This window comes from Rhinichthys klamathensis, unplaced genomic scaffold (genome assembly GCF_029890125.1).
Source record: "Rhinichthys klamathensis goyatoka isolate OS25496 unplaced genomic scaffold, OSU_Roscu_1.1 h1tg000208l_1, whole genome shotgun sequence".
Classification (NCBI taxonomy): domain Eukaryota; kingdom Metazoa; phylum Chordata; class Actinopteri; order Cypriniformes; family Leuciscidae; genus Rhinichthys; species Rhinichthys klamathensis.
Window position 1 is genome coordinate 649621 of NW_026606733.1, and position 17145 is coordinate 666765.

Below are 17145 nucleotides of genomic sequence, written 5' to 3' on the forward strand. Positions count from 1 at the left end.
GGATAGTTCTCCCCAAAATTTAAATTGTCATCATTTACTCTCTCAAGTTTCTTTCTTCTGTTGAAAAAAGTTATTTGGAAGAATGTGGCTAACCAAACAGTTGCTGTACTTCAGTGACTTCCATAGTATATTTAAGCACAGGAAAGAAATGAATACAGGTTTGGAACAACATTAGAGTGAGTAAATAATGACAGAATTTTTATTTCTGGGTGCAGTATCTCTTTAAGGACAAGCGGCAGCATATTATGACTGTCTCTTTAAGAACTGCACGCGACGCGTCTAATATACACGCATTTGACAAGCAGATTTTCTCTGTTTGCTTTCACTTTAGACATAACCAACTTTGTTTATGTAAACCTTGTGTGTATTTGACAGTATCAGCGCAATAAGACTCGAAAGATTAGTCCAGTATGCAGACTCTGTGACAGGCTTTTAGTTCCTGTGAGCGTCGGGTGTAACGCGCTCAGAAAAGCGCATGTTAGAACAGCGCATCAGCACGTGAATGACATGTTTACCTAGCAAGACTTTGACGCACATGCAAATAATGAACTTTTGTGAATTGCGGTGTCCCGTGAGTGTAACTCTACCTCTGCGTTTACATGTGATGTGATGTGAATGTAGGCTACGTCGCGTTGTACAGTATGATAAAGGCGCCAGAATTGAACTGATAGAATGCACGATACTATGATTTTTCTTCAAAAGCAGATCGTGGAGACATTTTAATCGTCCACGATCAAAAACCGCGTGAGACGCACACCCCTAGTTGGCAGTTTAAGTTGCTGGCGCTCATGCTTCGTTCGCAGTCATCACGTGCGCATAGGAAACACGCCACCCTATTGTCAAGGCTCATAGTCAGAAATATTCATATCGGCCGATGCCGATGATGGTCATTTTAAGCTTTTATCGGCCGATACCGATGTTGTCGCGATATCATCGTGCATCCCTAGTAAGCACAAGCCGGGCGTAATTGTTTTTTTTTTTTTCTGTTGTACGAGCTCGCAGGCGATTTTTTCTCTCTCGGGAGAAATGGCTCACAACCACCGAGTGTCCGAACTCGCACAGTATACGCCTGCCTTTAATGGGTTATAGCTACAAACACGACGTTTACATATGAACATACCTTAAACAGTAATGAATCCTCCATATGCTCAGCGTACACAGAAGTGAGCCGGTACTGGTTCTCCACAGTGATGTCGATCTGGTACCCGGTCAGTACGTAGCACGCAGTGCGGAACTCTTGAATCTTCTTCTGGAACACTTCCTTCAGGCGCTGGTTCTTCAGTTCTGCACTTTCCATCTGCTTACGCAAGTCTGAAGAACATGTACATCACATTTAGTCATAACCAGAAGAACATTCAAATAATATGAATAAGATCTGAACAAGAGCAACAATTTAACAAGTTCGTATTAAATGAAAAATGTATTAAAGTATTAAATGAATAAAATATGTATTATTCTTGGTGCATACATCCCTTGTATTGTAATAAATAAGGTTATGACACCAACATTTTAGATACCAGTTTAATTTAATAATTCTCGATTCCAATTCAGATACCCAGCTAAAACTACAATTTAAAAATGTAAAAGATTATTAAACAAATAAACAGTCATTACTAAAAAAGAACAAATAATCAAACTACAAGAAATAGCACAAATAAATAAATACAATAGAACAAAAACACAAATGAAATAATCAGTGCTTTTCAGATAGGTCTAAAGTAGTTTTCAGGTGCAGAAATTAAAGTAATTATCAGAATTCATTTGAATATTTAATTTAAAAACAATGCAAAATTGACCATCTAAATTAGATTTTTAAAAATCCAACTGTATCTTATAGGAAGGATTCTGTATGTACAACAGAGGCCTTAACAGCAGTTTTAATTCTCTCATGGACCTTCATGAAAATTTAATCACAAACAATAAAAGTTCTGGAGAAAAGAGAGATAAAAAAGTTCTGCTATGTACTTTAATTGCACACTAGAACAGTGCAGTTAAATTTTGAAAGTTTCAGTCATAACATAACTACCGGTGTTTTGATGAGCTGCACACTAGAAGAAACAGCCTTTTGTTCAGTTGTCCTTTTGCTTTAACCATTCATCAGGATCACTTTTAATTATATATCATGTTAATGTCTCTCCTTTTAGCCTCCGCTGGAAGCTTTTTAAAATTGTTTTCACTTTGTTCATTTTCCGTATAGAGAGCAGGATAGAAATTACACTAAACTTTCAACACAATCACCTTTAAAATGAGCAGCAATTAAAAAGTGCTGTATGTGGCCCTCATCTTCATTAGTACACTAACAATTACCATGTCATGAACTTTATGAGGCTGCATGGACCATGTTGAGAAGTGATGCACTGTCGGGAAGGGACTAGTTTTTCCTTAGGAGGTCAGTATTAAATTCTAATGAGATTAAAATCAGTGTTTTTTTCTTCTTCATATGACTTTGGTATAAAAGATGAAACATTTTCTCCTGATTTTAAATCTAAAAAATCATCTTTTGTTTGGATAGGGATATTAAATGATAGGACACTTTCAATGATAGTTTTACAAATGTTTGACAAATATTTTGTCTTCTTTCTGCACATCATATTTATTACTCTATTGTCCTATATTTCTAAATAATAAATGCCACTGGTCTGATAGTTTATGTAATGCAAAGACATTCAAACATTAAGTGTGTCCAAACACTTTCTGGGGAAACTATTTTCCTCAGGGTTCCTGCACACTTTTGAAAGTCAAATTTAAGGCTTTTTAAGACCTTTTTAAGACCTTAAGAAATCAAAATTAATACCGTACATTAGGGCTGTGCAGTATTGACAAATATATCTTGATATTTTCAACGTTTTGTTGATAATAATTAGATGATATTTTACTGATTGTGTTTTTGTGCTGGTGCCATGGCTGGTTTAGGTCTGTTGTTGACAGCTGACTCACGAAGATATTCATATTTTTCATATTCTATGCAGTGGTCGGTTCACAGCAGTGACAGAAATTAATATTTTGATTAAGGGGCAATATTTGCCACCTTAAATTGATTTTTTCAGGGGCATTTTCACCTATATATGGACATTTTTTCTAAACTTATTTAGAGTTATGCATCACCTTTAATCTCAAATACTATCATTCAAATTAAATTATACAGTAATTATACAATAATACTTAATTATATAATAATCATACAGTACCACTGTTACCAGTCAAATTAAATCATTCAATCAAAATCCATCTTTGCAGTGCAGAGGTGACAGAAGCGGCATCAGAAGTGGCATTAATATATTTACACTCCATTTACAACTGCATAAATAAAGCTATGAGATATATATTTTTAAATCAATATTCAATATTTAAATATGAAATGATTTCTAATTTTAACGTTTTATTTAAAGGGTACTTTAAATATGAAACCGCAGCGGCAAATCACTGTTTTAATAAGTGAGTTGAGGGAGTCATTCATTCAACCGATTCGTTCAAACGGCTGATTCATTCGGGAAAGAAGCAAGTGATTCGTTCAAAACGCGGATTTCAGTCAAGAAATAATCGCTGTCGGTTGCATTGAGACTCTGCTACGGTTTCATTTTGAAATTATAGTCGGCGAAATAAAGGGAAAACAAACAATATTAACAATATTGTGTCTAAAAAGTAGTTTCAATGTTAACTTATTGTTAATTTAACAGTTGTATAACATAAATATCACACTTGGAATCGTGCACGGGAAAACGGCACTCTTTCTGATGTGATAATATAAGAACATAATATGATATAAATATAAGACAAAAACTAATTTGGGGACATAACTGCACACATCACGCAGTGAAAGCACGAGACAAATGCGATGTCAGCTCACAGCAGAGGTGGGAGTAAGTCACACATGTGCAAGTCACAAGCAAGTCTCAAGTCTTAACCTTCGAGTCTCAAGCAAGTCCATGTCAATTTTTTATAAAAGCAAGCAAGTCAAGTCAAGTCACTGCCTTATGTCAAGCAAGTCAAGTCAAGTCGTAGCTTGGGTCACAAGTCACTGGCAAGTCATACAAACGTTTGATGATTTCACTGAATTTATATATTAAAATAAGTTAAAACTACATAAATTGTGGACTATGGTTTTATTTGCGACATATTTTTTTTAAAATATGCATTTCCACATACAGCTGAGTGGTTACTACAATAAAAATCTGAAAAATAAAAAATAAATACAATTTCAAAGTACATAGTCTAAAATGTAAATGTAACTGAAATTAGGCCAACATTAAAGCATGAAAAAATAAATATGCCTCAAACATTGCAGAAGACCATTAAAAGGTATTAAACAATTCACAATTCAAGTATAATGGTTCCTATGCCACCAAATGGCATTCTTCAAACTGGCATCCCCTTTATATAAGTTATATAACAGTCGTTGGCATTTAGCCTATTATGAAGTTAAAACCGCCAATAGGTGGCGCCAAATCACCGTCTTAATGTACGAGTCATAGAAGCAGTCAACTGATTTGTTCAAAACAAGCGTGCCGCACAAGCCCTCAAAAGTGAAGCCAAAACGTCTCGATCGCCCCCCGGTGACCGGTCCTAGTATAGCTCATAAGCCCCGCCTCCCCATGTTATTCAACGGGACGTGAGACCAACTAAATAATTAAATGACACTTCACATATCTTTTTTCTAAAGATAGTTTCTGTCACTTACTGTAGTTTCTACCACGTTGATGTAATTTCAAGTGTTTGTTTTTAAAATAAGTTTGTTTTTAGTTAGTTATTTGATGCTATAAAAAACGGTGCTGTGACATCATGATTGACAGCTGTGATTGACAGGTTCTCTGTGCGAAGTAGTCACTGAAGCACCAACAGACTTTTTTTCATAATGTTGACTGTGTTTAGTAGTTGTATTTACCTTATTTTAACGAGGTACTGCAATCAGCAGACATCATTTGAGATGAACGGAGCAGACAAGGACACTTAAGAAAAGTGCAGGGCGTGTGCTTGCGATTGATTCAAAGTAAGTGAGGGCGGGGCCTTGATTTCGTGGCTTTACTTCCTGCTCACGACTGCGCATGACTGGTCCCGAAAACGCTACTGCGCAGACTCAAATTCCAATATGTCAGCGCCATATCGGGACGCTGGCGGCTTCAGTTCTCTCCAATGGAAAAGAGCGAAGGGGCGTCGTCCATCTTTTTTTACAGTCTATGGTTCAAAATGACAGATTCGTTCTGGAACTAAGCAACTAGGTCACTGAATCACAAATACGCATAACTCTTTCTGTGGCTTGTTTGAAACTATTGTCATTGGAGAAATAGAGCAAAAACAGAAAATATTTGGAATATTATGTCTAAAATGTCACATCACAATATTCACTCTTTGTTTACTGAACTGTTTTATAAAATCATCACATTTGCAATCGCGCCAATAATCTGGAAATATTTTTTTATATATGTTATAATTATGAAAATAACTCATACTAGGGCCATTTTTCCACCACATTTTGAATTTTGGGTGCATATTAATTCTGCTGGCATTTTTTGCCACCAACCCCCTGATAACATTAAGATAAACATAAACGACAAAACTAACAGTTTTCTATATTGTTTTTCGTCATTGGAAAGAACAACATTTTTGGCTTTAAAGCATGATTTAAAAAGAAATGTGGCAAATGTTATACAAAACATATAACATCATTAATTATCATTTGAATATTGACAACATTAAGCTACATTTGAAAACATAATTGTGTATAAAGAGGCATGCTGTTTTGACCAATATTATTCTCTCTAGATTTAAAGATAGTCAAATGAACTATAACAAACAGGTTAAACAAGCCATAGCTTACTTTTAGACGTGGTGAATGAAGTTCGACTGTTCGAGGTTGTGATGGTCATCCGATATCCCTTGCCAGTTATTATGCGTACAACAAATCTTCTTGCATGAATATGGTCATTTTCTAGTGTTTATATCCAAAAAGATACGATGCAGGGAGATGTTTTTGTATTTAGCGCGCTCACCGCGATGTAGGCTATTTCTGGGCTTGTGCAGTGTCACGCAATCGCGCAGAATCTGATGACTGACGTCAATGGTTCCGTTGCTTTCATTTTGTTTATCAATGGATGTTGCGATGATTTATATAAAAATGTATATCAAGTCATTCTCGAGTCATACAGTTCAAGTCAAGTCAAGTCTCAAGTCATTGGATCTCAAGTCAAAGTCAAGTCGAGTCATTTTCTTAATTTAGTCAAACAAGTCTCAAGTCCTTAAATTTGCGACTCGAGTCTGACTCGAGTCAAGTCATGTGACTCGAGTCCCCCATCTCTGGCTCACAGTGCCTCGTACATTGTTAAAACAATGATTACAATATCATAATAGACAATACACATCGCAAACCATACGCACATAAAGAATGAACTTACAACTGAACGGACATTTACGACCTTTCTTCTCTTTCTCTCCTCTCGCGTACAGGAGACAGTTATGCTACCGCGACTCGCGAGTGACGCGAAATGTCACGTGAACTAGCAAATCCACAAAGATAGAATAATAAATAAATAAAAATACGTACGCTAATTAGATAGTTTTAATTTGGAAAGCTTTTAGATATGTCTAAGTCAAAGTGTCATCTAAAATTTAAGACCTTTCATAAGTAAAAATAAGACTTTATAAGACTTTTTATGGTCTTAAATTTTAAAAATCTAATTTAAGACTTTTTAAGGATCCGCGGGAACCCTGTTCCTATGCTTGCGATAATCAATCATTTTGCCTTAAGCTAGTATGCAAAAGGAAAATATGGATACACAATCTTCTTAATGAGCACACATTAAACACTCTTAGGATTTGAGAATGTGCTAGAAATAGGGACTTACATACAAAGAAATATGATATACTTTGGGAGTATGTTATGAAGCGCTAAATGTGTCGGACAAAAAAGAAATTCATTTCCAGTTTCCGCTATTAAATAGTTTCCAATCCCTTTTATAATTGATCGATGATTAAACTATAAGCAATTTTACTCTATAAAAGAGTTTGACGTGCTGTGATTGCATATAAACAACAAAAAAGCTGTTTTTATACTTGAAAGAACTTATTCTTGCATTACTAAAGACAACAAAGCCACTCCAAATTGATTTACCCACTCATTTTGAACTAGATTTGAGCAAGCACAAATCCTGTAATCATACATTTTAAGTGGGAGAAAAATGAGGTCATAAAATAAAGGAGGAACAGTGAATAGCAAATTGAGACAGAAAACGTGCAGCGGCCAATTTAAAAGCAGACCTCAGGGTGTTTGTTTACTCATGGGTCTGAGTCCTAATTAGACTCTTGCCTCCTTCTGAACTCATTCAAACTGATAGCCAAAGAGAGAGAGACAGAGGGAGCATGAAACAAATAAATGAGTCCCAAAGAAATACAGATCGTCAGCACACACCACTCGAGTCCAATTAAACATTTAGCCCTGGCTATATACTGTATATATATATATATATATATATATATATATATATATATATATATATATATATATATATATAAATAATGTCTAAATCATTGTCAACACAGGATGAGGAATTAGGAAGAATCTGTTTCACAATCCTTGTCGTCACATCCAAGAATCAATCCTGTCAACTGGTCAAGCCAAATGCAATTGCAGACATATTAACTTTTGTTTGTTAGCAAAGTGTTTGATTTAGATAAGGACCAAATGTAAACTCACATCTGGTCATATACATTTGGTTTCTGGTCAACACTACCACAATCATCCAACCAGAAGAATAACTCGTGATTTTCAAGTACTCAAAGCCCATTTAAAACTGTAAACAGTTTACTTTGAACAGCCTCAATAAATACACACTTTTTGTGCTGTTGCCCCCATCTTGTTTTAATGTTTTTTTGGTACGACATGTACTCTAAATTTTAGTAAGGAAACGCACAAATACCAGTCTAACTTTGTGAGCTGCTGCTTACACACACATTTGAGACACATTCTTAATCCAGCAGAATAACATGAAATAATTTTTCATTATTTTGAGACCCCCGAGAATTCAACGGAAACCTGAGGCAGGGCTGTTTACATCAAATTTGGTGAGGAATCGTACAAAAAAAAAAGTGTCATTGAATACAGATAAAAGGGGATGTTTCCTTACCCTACTATTGAAATGCTTGTGTAAAAAAAAAAGTATTTACCCAGTATTTCCTGTGAAGGTGGGATGATGAGGGTAGTGTCGTCTGTTGTCATGCCACCACTCGCCTCAATTTTCCGGAGTCGTTCTCTCAAGCGCTGACACTCCACCCTCAGCTGTTCCACCTCTTCAGCGCGCTGCTGCTTTGCAATGCTGGTGGGGTTCATTTGCAAGTGTACCACCTTTGTCTTCACAGGGTCGTAGTCTCCCTAATGGATGGAAAACATGTTAAGAAAGTCTATAAGTTAAAAGTTTATTAAACTTTATAAAACTTTTAAACAAATTGAGTTTTGATTTCATTCTTCCAAAGAAGAAAAAGTGCAGACAATAAGCCTCGACAACGTAAAGGTAATTACCATTCATTTTAATACTTTTGGCATGTAAAAGCATTGTAATTGTTGACTGAAGTAGACTCTGATCCAACAAATTAACATTAAAATAAGAGTGACAAATAAATAAATAAAAGAAAAGAAAACTGAAAAGATGCAATGGAAGATGTCTGGAAACATAACATGCTGTTTTCCAAAATCCTTAAAACACACCCAATCTGAACATCAGTGCCTTTGAATTGTATTTTGCTTTCATAAGTATCCAAATTCTTCAATCAAATCAAAATGATACACTCATTAGCACTTTAGGACAAAACAAAGTTATCTAAAAAAAAAAAAAAAAAAAAATTACCTGAAAAGAAATAAGTTTGTTAAGTGAGAGTCACTAAGTCAGTTTCAATAGCTCATTTATTGAGCAAATACATACACTGTTGAACTACTACAAAAGTTCATGAATGAAAACCAGTTAACATGAAGGGTTAAAATCAAGTCCCATTTTGTCCGAAGACTGTCGCCCCGTAAAAAAATTAATTTATCCAAATTACCCTCCAAACAAAAGGACCAAAGAAGGGATAGTTCATCCCTGTCTGAAACGAAAGGCTTTATCTTCTGGAACGATTCTTCATTTGGGTTTAAAACTTCAGGGGTTTAAAAGCCATTACTGAGCCTTCTGGTGAATTAAAGGCCCCATCAAAGAATAATGCCTCGATCTGAACATCTCATTACTGAGCAAATTACATCACCCTGAGCTGAAGACAGAAAGGCAGAGAAGAGAAATAGAGACTGAGGGGTAAGGAAGAGATGACATAACTGCAGAACAGCAGGGGATGAAAGAACAGAAACAACTAGAGTTACTAAAAATGAAAGATTAAGCTTTTGTTAAAGTGTTCCATATGAAGTTGGGGAAAAAGGGACGAACAAACTCAGAAAGGCCAAAATAAATGGTACTCCGAAACAAAGTCAATAATAATATAATAATAATAATAATAATAATATATAAAGTTTATTTTAATTAGGTTTAATTATAATCCTGTCAAAAAAACCCAAACAATATTTATTTGAGAAATAATTCACATTTTAATCTGTTAATATTTTTAACTAACAAATTAAAGGAGTGCATTTAATAGCTAATGGCAATTCGTTGCTCTTGAACACTGTTGTGTTTTTTTTTTTAAGAGTATGACGACTCTGGCCGAGCAGGTAAGTCTGAAATAACGTGCCGACATGAGATTTCTCTGTACAAGACTAGTTTCTGTATGCAATAGCCCTATACTGTGCTGTAACATGGTAAAAATAATAGCTTTGTAGGACTATACGTTATTTTGATAATTGGTCAAACAATCTGTTGTCTGAATCTGTTGCTTTAAAACTGAATGAAGAATAATATATTGATATTTAATATTTTTTGAATATATATTTTCTGTCCAAAGTGTTACTTTAAATAATAGTGTGGTTATTTTATTGGCTCATATTTTTTTTAATTCAGATTCAATAAAATTATTGAATGTAATTAAAAAGTCTAAAATGAATACAATTATATATATATATATATATATATATATATATATAAATATATATATATATATATATATATATATAAACAATATAAAATTTAACTTGGTTTTGGGCCAAGTGCATCCAGGATTTTCGGTTTCGGCACAGAATTTTCATTTTGGTGCATACCTAGTTTGTACAGGTGATAACTCCATGCGTTCATCTCTCTAACCTTCAAGATGAATATAATACAGCTTGAATCACGAATGACGCATAGACAACAATAAAAAGACAGCAAAGGTTAGCAGTCCTTGGGCCAAAAATAAACCATCTTAAAACCGACAAGTGTATAGAGTGGGTTGATATTATTAACTGTACGTGTGAAGTCGCTTATTCTTACTGTGACACTTACAAGCGTCATAGATAATGGGTAGAAGGTCTATTAATATTAGAGCCAAAGTCTAAGCACATTAAGAAGACTGCGTGATTGAGAAAGCAGAACGAATGAATGACGCAGCTCTTGAATTCCAGACTTTTCAGTTTGTTTTGGGCTGGCACCAATGTTGAGGTCTAATGGAGCATGTCTGACTGCATTTCAGCCCACTGATCGCATCATCGGGTCAGGAAAAGAAAGGATAAATGGATGGGAGGACACTGATAAATATAGAAGCATCAAAAAGATGACGGAAAAGTGATGTGGCCTTATATCTTCCCATTATGTCACTGGCAGTGGCTAATGTTTAAAATTTACCTATAACAGGCTGTTTACCCAATAGAGTGTGACAACATAGCAGTAGAGCCAGGAATTGTAAGGCATTTGCCAATATAGAAACCAAATTTCATAAAATAAATGAAAAAGTAAACTACAGTAGTGGCCAAAAATGATGTCCAGAGGTGATATTTGTTTTTAATGACCCAATAAGTTTGATTAATCAAAATATAAGGAAAATGTTTTACATTATTACAATATTTTAAATACAAGGGAAGAACAACACACTAAACTTGGTTAAGGTATTCATCTTGGCAAAAATTATTTGGCAAAAAAAATAATACTTCTAAACTACAGCCTACAAAGCATAGAAAAACAATCAGTTATTAATATTTTGTTGGTTCTCTCTTGTTTTAGGATGTTCAACGTTTCTTTGTTTGACAGCCTGGCCATAAATCATGCCCACACAATTTTGCATGTACATAATCAAAAATAAAACTATTGACTCGAAGCACAATTACACAATATGCTTACAAAATCTTTAACAAACTTTATTAATATTTGAATAAAGATATACATTTTCCTATATCACTTTTGGCCACTGCTGCAAGGGTTTTGCAATATAACTTTTAGAAATTTTGTTCATATATTACATATTTGAAGCTGTTTTGGCACTGATGTCAGGCTTATTTATTTGTAGAATACAAATAATGAATCTTGTCTTTGTGATTTGTGTTCATCAAGTTTCTTAATACAACACAGAACATGTTATTTTATATTGCAGTGTATTTATTAGACATACCTCCTTCCCTAATATATAAATATAGTATACCAATACAGAACCGCATAAACGGCATAAATATTTAAACCCTAGGACTTATAGTTTGAGTTTCCACTAAGTGCCTATACATTATTTATTGACTAACAGAAATAAATAAAAACACCACTGTGCTATTATTAAAGTAATATTTTTAAAAGCATATTAAAAGCTAGCAATCCCCAGCATGCAAGAATAATTTGTCCTACCATAGGGAAAAATCATATGTGTGAAGAACCATCAAAACTCTTTGTTGACCCATAAGGACCAGTGTTTTTATTATTTGAAATTTATTTGAAGTCAACTTATATCTTGATAATTATTATTTATTTATTTTTAAATACAAGACATTTTTCAACTATAGGTTGATGGAGAAAACAGTTTTTTCTGTGATTTTAAGAGGACTTGTAAGTATGTGGAGTTTTGCAGGCGAACACAATAAGGTCTCAAGTGCCAATTTAGGCTTTGGAGAAGAAACACATATACCTGAGTTACTGTGGAAACCAGAGGCAATGCAAGTGTGGCTGTGCATGAACAAAAACACAACACAGCTAGCCTCAAACTGAGTCTACTGCACATTTATTTTCATTACAGTGTCCTAAAATGGCATATGCCAAGGATAATTTGCCAATTGAAATTTAGACCAGCAATGAAGTCATGCTAGTTAAGGAAGAGAGAGAGGTGAGTTGAATGCACCTTTGAAAAAAAACAGTTTTATGAAAGAAAAAAAAAACACGTTTTTATACTCAAGGTAACAAAATTAGCATACATAAAAATTAGGGATGCACGTTATAGGATTTTGGCCGATATTCGATATGCCGATATTTTCAGACTAATTTTGCCCGATGCCGATACCGATATATTTGTTGTTGTTGTTTTTTAAGTGCCAAAAAAGCTTATTAAAGCTTCTATTAAAGTTCTCAGTCAAGAGCAGTGAGTGATTTCCTCTGTGTTTTGTTGTTTTATTAACATTAACGAGATAGTTCTCCCCAAAATTTAAATTGTCATCATTTACTCTCTCAAGTTTCTTTCTTCTGTTGAAATCATAAAAGTTATTTGGAAGAATGTGGCTAACCAAACAGTTGCTGTACTTCAGTGACTTCCATAGTATATTTAAGCACAGGAAAGAAATGAATACAGGTTTGGAACAACATTAGAGTGAGTAAATAATGACAGAATTTTTATTTCTGGGTGCAGTATCTCTTTAAGGACAAGCGGCAGCATATTATACTGTCTCTTTAAGAACTGCACGCGACGCGTCTAATATACACGCATTTGACAAGCAGATTTTCTCTGTTTGCTTTCACTTTAGACATAACCAACTTTGTTTATGTAAACCGTGTGTGTATTTGACAGTATCAGCGCAATAAGACTCGAAAGATTAGTCCAGTATGCAGACTCTGTGACAGGCTTTTAGTTCCTGTGAGCGTCGGGTGTAACGCGCTCAGAAAAGCGGATGTTAGAACAGCGCATTAGCATGTGAATGATATGTTTACCTAGCAAGACTTTGACGCACATGCAAATAATGAACTTTTGTGAATTGCAGTGTCCCGTGAGTGTAACTCTACCTCTGCGTTTACATGTGATGTGATGTGAATGTAGGCTACGTCGCGTTGTACAGTATGTTGAGATGAAGGCGCCAGAATTGAACTGATAGAATGCACGATACTATGATTTTTCTTCAAAAGCAGATCTTGGAGACATCGATCAAAAACCGTGAGACGCACACCCCTAGTTGGAAGTTTAAGTTGCTGGCGCTCATGCTTCGTTCGCAGTCATCACGTGTGCATAGGAAACACGCCACCCTATCGGCAAGGCTCATCGTCAGAAATATTCATATCGGCCGATGCCGATGATGGTCATTTTAAGCTTTTATCGGCCGATACCGATGTTGTCCCGATATCATCGTGCATCCCTAATAAAAATTGACAATAAAGCTTTAGTATCTGCACCAGCAAAAAACACTGAAATTGTATAGATATATAATATCAGCTATGATGATAATACAAACCCAAATTGCTTATTACACAATCTGACTGGTCAATCATAGCATTCAGAATTTCAAATATTTATGAATAATGACCGCTTAACTGATAAATCAATCTCATACATTCTGCTATAGAGTTCAGTGTCTCGTTTCAGTATTTTACTGTTTTTACTACTACAGCTGTCAAGATTAACCCTCTGGGGACTAAACCCTTTTTGGTCCGTTTTCTCTATTTTTACATTTGGGCTTATAAACCATATGTAATGGAGATGGATCACTATGTGTTTGGTATCTATGGATTCAGAAGACCCTAAGATAACATAAGCATGCATGTAATGTGTATATAAAGGAAGTATGAGTGAAAAATGTACTATAAACTACAGAATTTCAAAAACGGAAATTAGATTTTTCTCATTTATTTCTGAAAATCACACATCACACAAAAACAGTTTTTGAACAAAAAATATATTTGTCAAAGCCTTTGCTTGACAGAGATGTGTAATTGTTAAATAAAATGTGTAAAGAACAATAAAAAATGTAACTTTATTTACAAATAGTCCCAGGCGTTTTTCTTAGGAATGCTTAGAATTTTCTAAGCAATGCCTTCTCCTCGTCACTCTCCAGTAATTGTTCTAGAGCTTGCTCCACCGTAAATCGTTTACTGCTTGCCATCATAAAAGTGCTAAAACAATAAATAATGCTATAATTTTATGTATGTGTATATATATATATATATATATATATATTATAATTGTTCTCTCTCTCTCTCTCTCTCTCATATAAATCTCTGATAATCCGCTCCGTAAGCCTCCGTTCGGTCTCTCTCCTTCTCTCCATTCAACGCTGTTTGCGTCATATCCCTAACTATATAGTACCACCCCTTGCAATGCTACAGAGTCCTCTGATTTGCTAGAAAGGTCATGGTAACCTTCCTCTGATTGGGTAAGAAAATATTTCTCCATCGGCAATTTTTCAATTGGTTGTTGTTCGCGGAATCTGCCAAACAACATCGATTTCATTGGCCTTTTACATAGTGGTATTGCGCAACAAGGAAGGGTGTATATTTACAAAGCCGGGTATCACTGTTTTCAGCGGAATCTGAGGAAGACGGTAAAAAAGACCGCAGCTCTCTATCATTAATAGTTTTTAAGATAATTACACATTTGTAAAAGTATGCCATTTTGGGCGGTACCGCCCAATCCGTCCCCAGAGGGTTAACTAATCGTGAAAATTGTTGATTATAGCATTATATTTAGATCTACTCCTGTCACATGAAAGGTTTCAGCGGTGAGCATTGTAGCCAATGACAGACGTGTCTGTTGAGCGCATGAATGCAGTGCGCTCGTCATTGTAACTTGATTTCTACACTCTCACAAAAGTTATCACCACAACTAACAGTTCGAAAATGATGTTAAAGTGAGTGTAGACAGTGTTATTGATTATAATGGGAGTTTTGGCAATAGTCCAGAACTCAGTCACCGATGCGCTGTGATTGACAGCTCCAGTGATTGTAAAGGGAGTCTTCTTTGATCGCTTTCTGTATATAATTTAATCACAATTTACATACCAGATTATTTTCATGCTACTAAGAAAAACAATGTGAGGTTGATCGTTAAGCCACTGGTTTGATAAACAGCAATAAACGATTTTGAGACAAATAACTCTACTGAGACAAATGTCTGACTGTACATGAATCATATCACCAATCACTGATCACAGATTAAGCATTAATTAACAGTTGCTTACATGTTGTGGCAATACTGTCCGGTCCATATCTTACAGTAAAAGACTGTTTGCGAAGCCTGCGCCGAAATGCGACTGATTTACCAAAGAATCCACAGTGAAATGTCCAGAACAAACAAATAATGCTCTACTGAGACATTCACAGTTGAAAATAAATAACCACTTTCCTAGCATTAGGAGCATCCTTTGGAAGGCACTGTTATTTTTAGTCCAGTATCTCTCGTCTTCTTCTCATCTCACTAACGCACCAGTGTTTTTACAGCACTGTGACCTTTTACATGTCAAAAGATCAAGGAAATTATGATTTCTCAATTCATGTCCCTTTTAACAGAGACTAGAGCTGCATGATTGACAAATCATTCTGTTATTGTGTATTATTTCCCAATACTGTGATCACGGTTGTTTATAATGATAAGCACTCATATTAAAATATTCTTTGTGTGTGAAGAAACTGCATCCATATACTTTATATAGGCTGCACATTCAAAACCAGAGAACCACAATGGTGTTCCTGAATTACTTCAATAAACAATGAAAGTGAACTCCATATTAGCCTGCTTAACAGCATGAGGTAGGGCTGCTCAATTATGGCAAAATCATAACCATGATTATTTTGTTCAACATTGTAATCACAATTATTTAATATGATTAGGAGTGGGCGAAACGACCAAAATCTTAGTAATTCTTTTATAAAAAGTTTTAAACAATTATTGAAAGAAAAGTAAACAGTCAGTAATAGAATAAAAACAATGAAGAAAATAAAAAACAACAGAAAAAAAGATACAATTAAATAATGCTTTACCTTTTTTCATGCAAGTCTTCAGTATTCATCTAATGGTCCACTACATAAATTGAAGTAATCAAATGTAAAAGGTAATATACTGCTTCAATGTATGAATTAAATATACACAGGTTATTATAAAACTACTAAAAGTTATTCAGTCAAGAGCAGTGAGTTGTTTTCTCTTTTTTCACTTTAAGACCGAATGCACAGATCTAATATTTTTTTCCCAACAATTTACGTTCACTTAAAGTGGAAATGAAGCAGCAAGTCAAGTTAACATTATTTAGTAAATGGGTTTCCACTCTAATCAAAAATTATATAACAAACATGACAAACGTAACAATTAAAAAAAAATTGAGTTTTGCTATTGATTTTGTAGCCAGGGCGCGGCCATCTTGCAGTACAACAACCTGTGACATCACAAGGTTGATTGGCTCTGTTGGATTAATGAAGATTATTATAGTTTTGATTATGTTCTTAGATCTTTCTGCTTAGTTGCTGTAATCTTTACTAGTAATAGATAAACCCAGTCTGATAAAAAAAAAAGATTTTTTTTAACTTCATTTTAATTTTTGACAGTCATTTTGACAACATAATATGTAATATATGTTGCCAGTATAACTATGGAAATCTTGAGGCAGTGGGACTTGTGTTTGATTGTGTATCAGGAAGCGAAGCAGTATTGTTCTCTGTTTAAGCAGCATTTTATGAAAATGGACCCTTTTGTCCTTTGCTTTAACAAGGTAAAACTCATTTGCATCCAGGAGCAATGCAATAGTGGCCTCCCACTTGTCTTCTGATGCCCTGAGGCTTTCCAGTTTCCATCTTTCACTCTCTCTGTCTTTATCTTGGCCTCCACAGATTTAAAAAAATATTTTTTAATATGTTCCTTCCTAAAATGTTCACTTACGATGTTTATAAAGTTTTTTTGCACAAAAAAAAAAACAAATATACTGTATATATATATGTTTATGTGTGTGTGTGTGTTTGTATCTTACCCTCATGTTCTTTTTCTCTATTTTTTTTTCAACTCATTGTTTCTCATTTGTATTCTACAGAAGCGTATTGCATTCACTTGAGGAAAAAAATCTACTGTTTTTCTGAATTAACGAGTTAATTATCTCAGAAT

General features: G+C 34.6%; 1 protein-coding gene across 1 annotated transcript in view; it reads right to left on the bottom strand.

The window, feature by feature from the left end:
* Positions 1-17145, bottom strand: part of mad1l1 (mitotic arrest deficient 1 like 1) — a 78221-nt gene that overhangs the window by 25258 nt on the left and 35818 nt on the right. The window contains exons 16-17 of the mRNA XM_056263571.1: positions 8158-8362; positions 1121-1311 (exon numbers count right to left, since the gene is read on the bottom strand). Coding sequence (XP_056119546.1) covers positions 1121-1311; positions 8158-8362 — 396 coding nt within the window. The remainder of the gene's footprint in view (positions 1-1120; positions 1312-8157; positions 8363-17145) is intronic.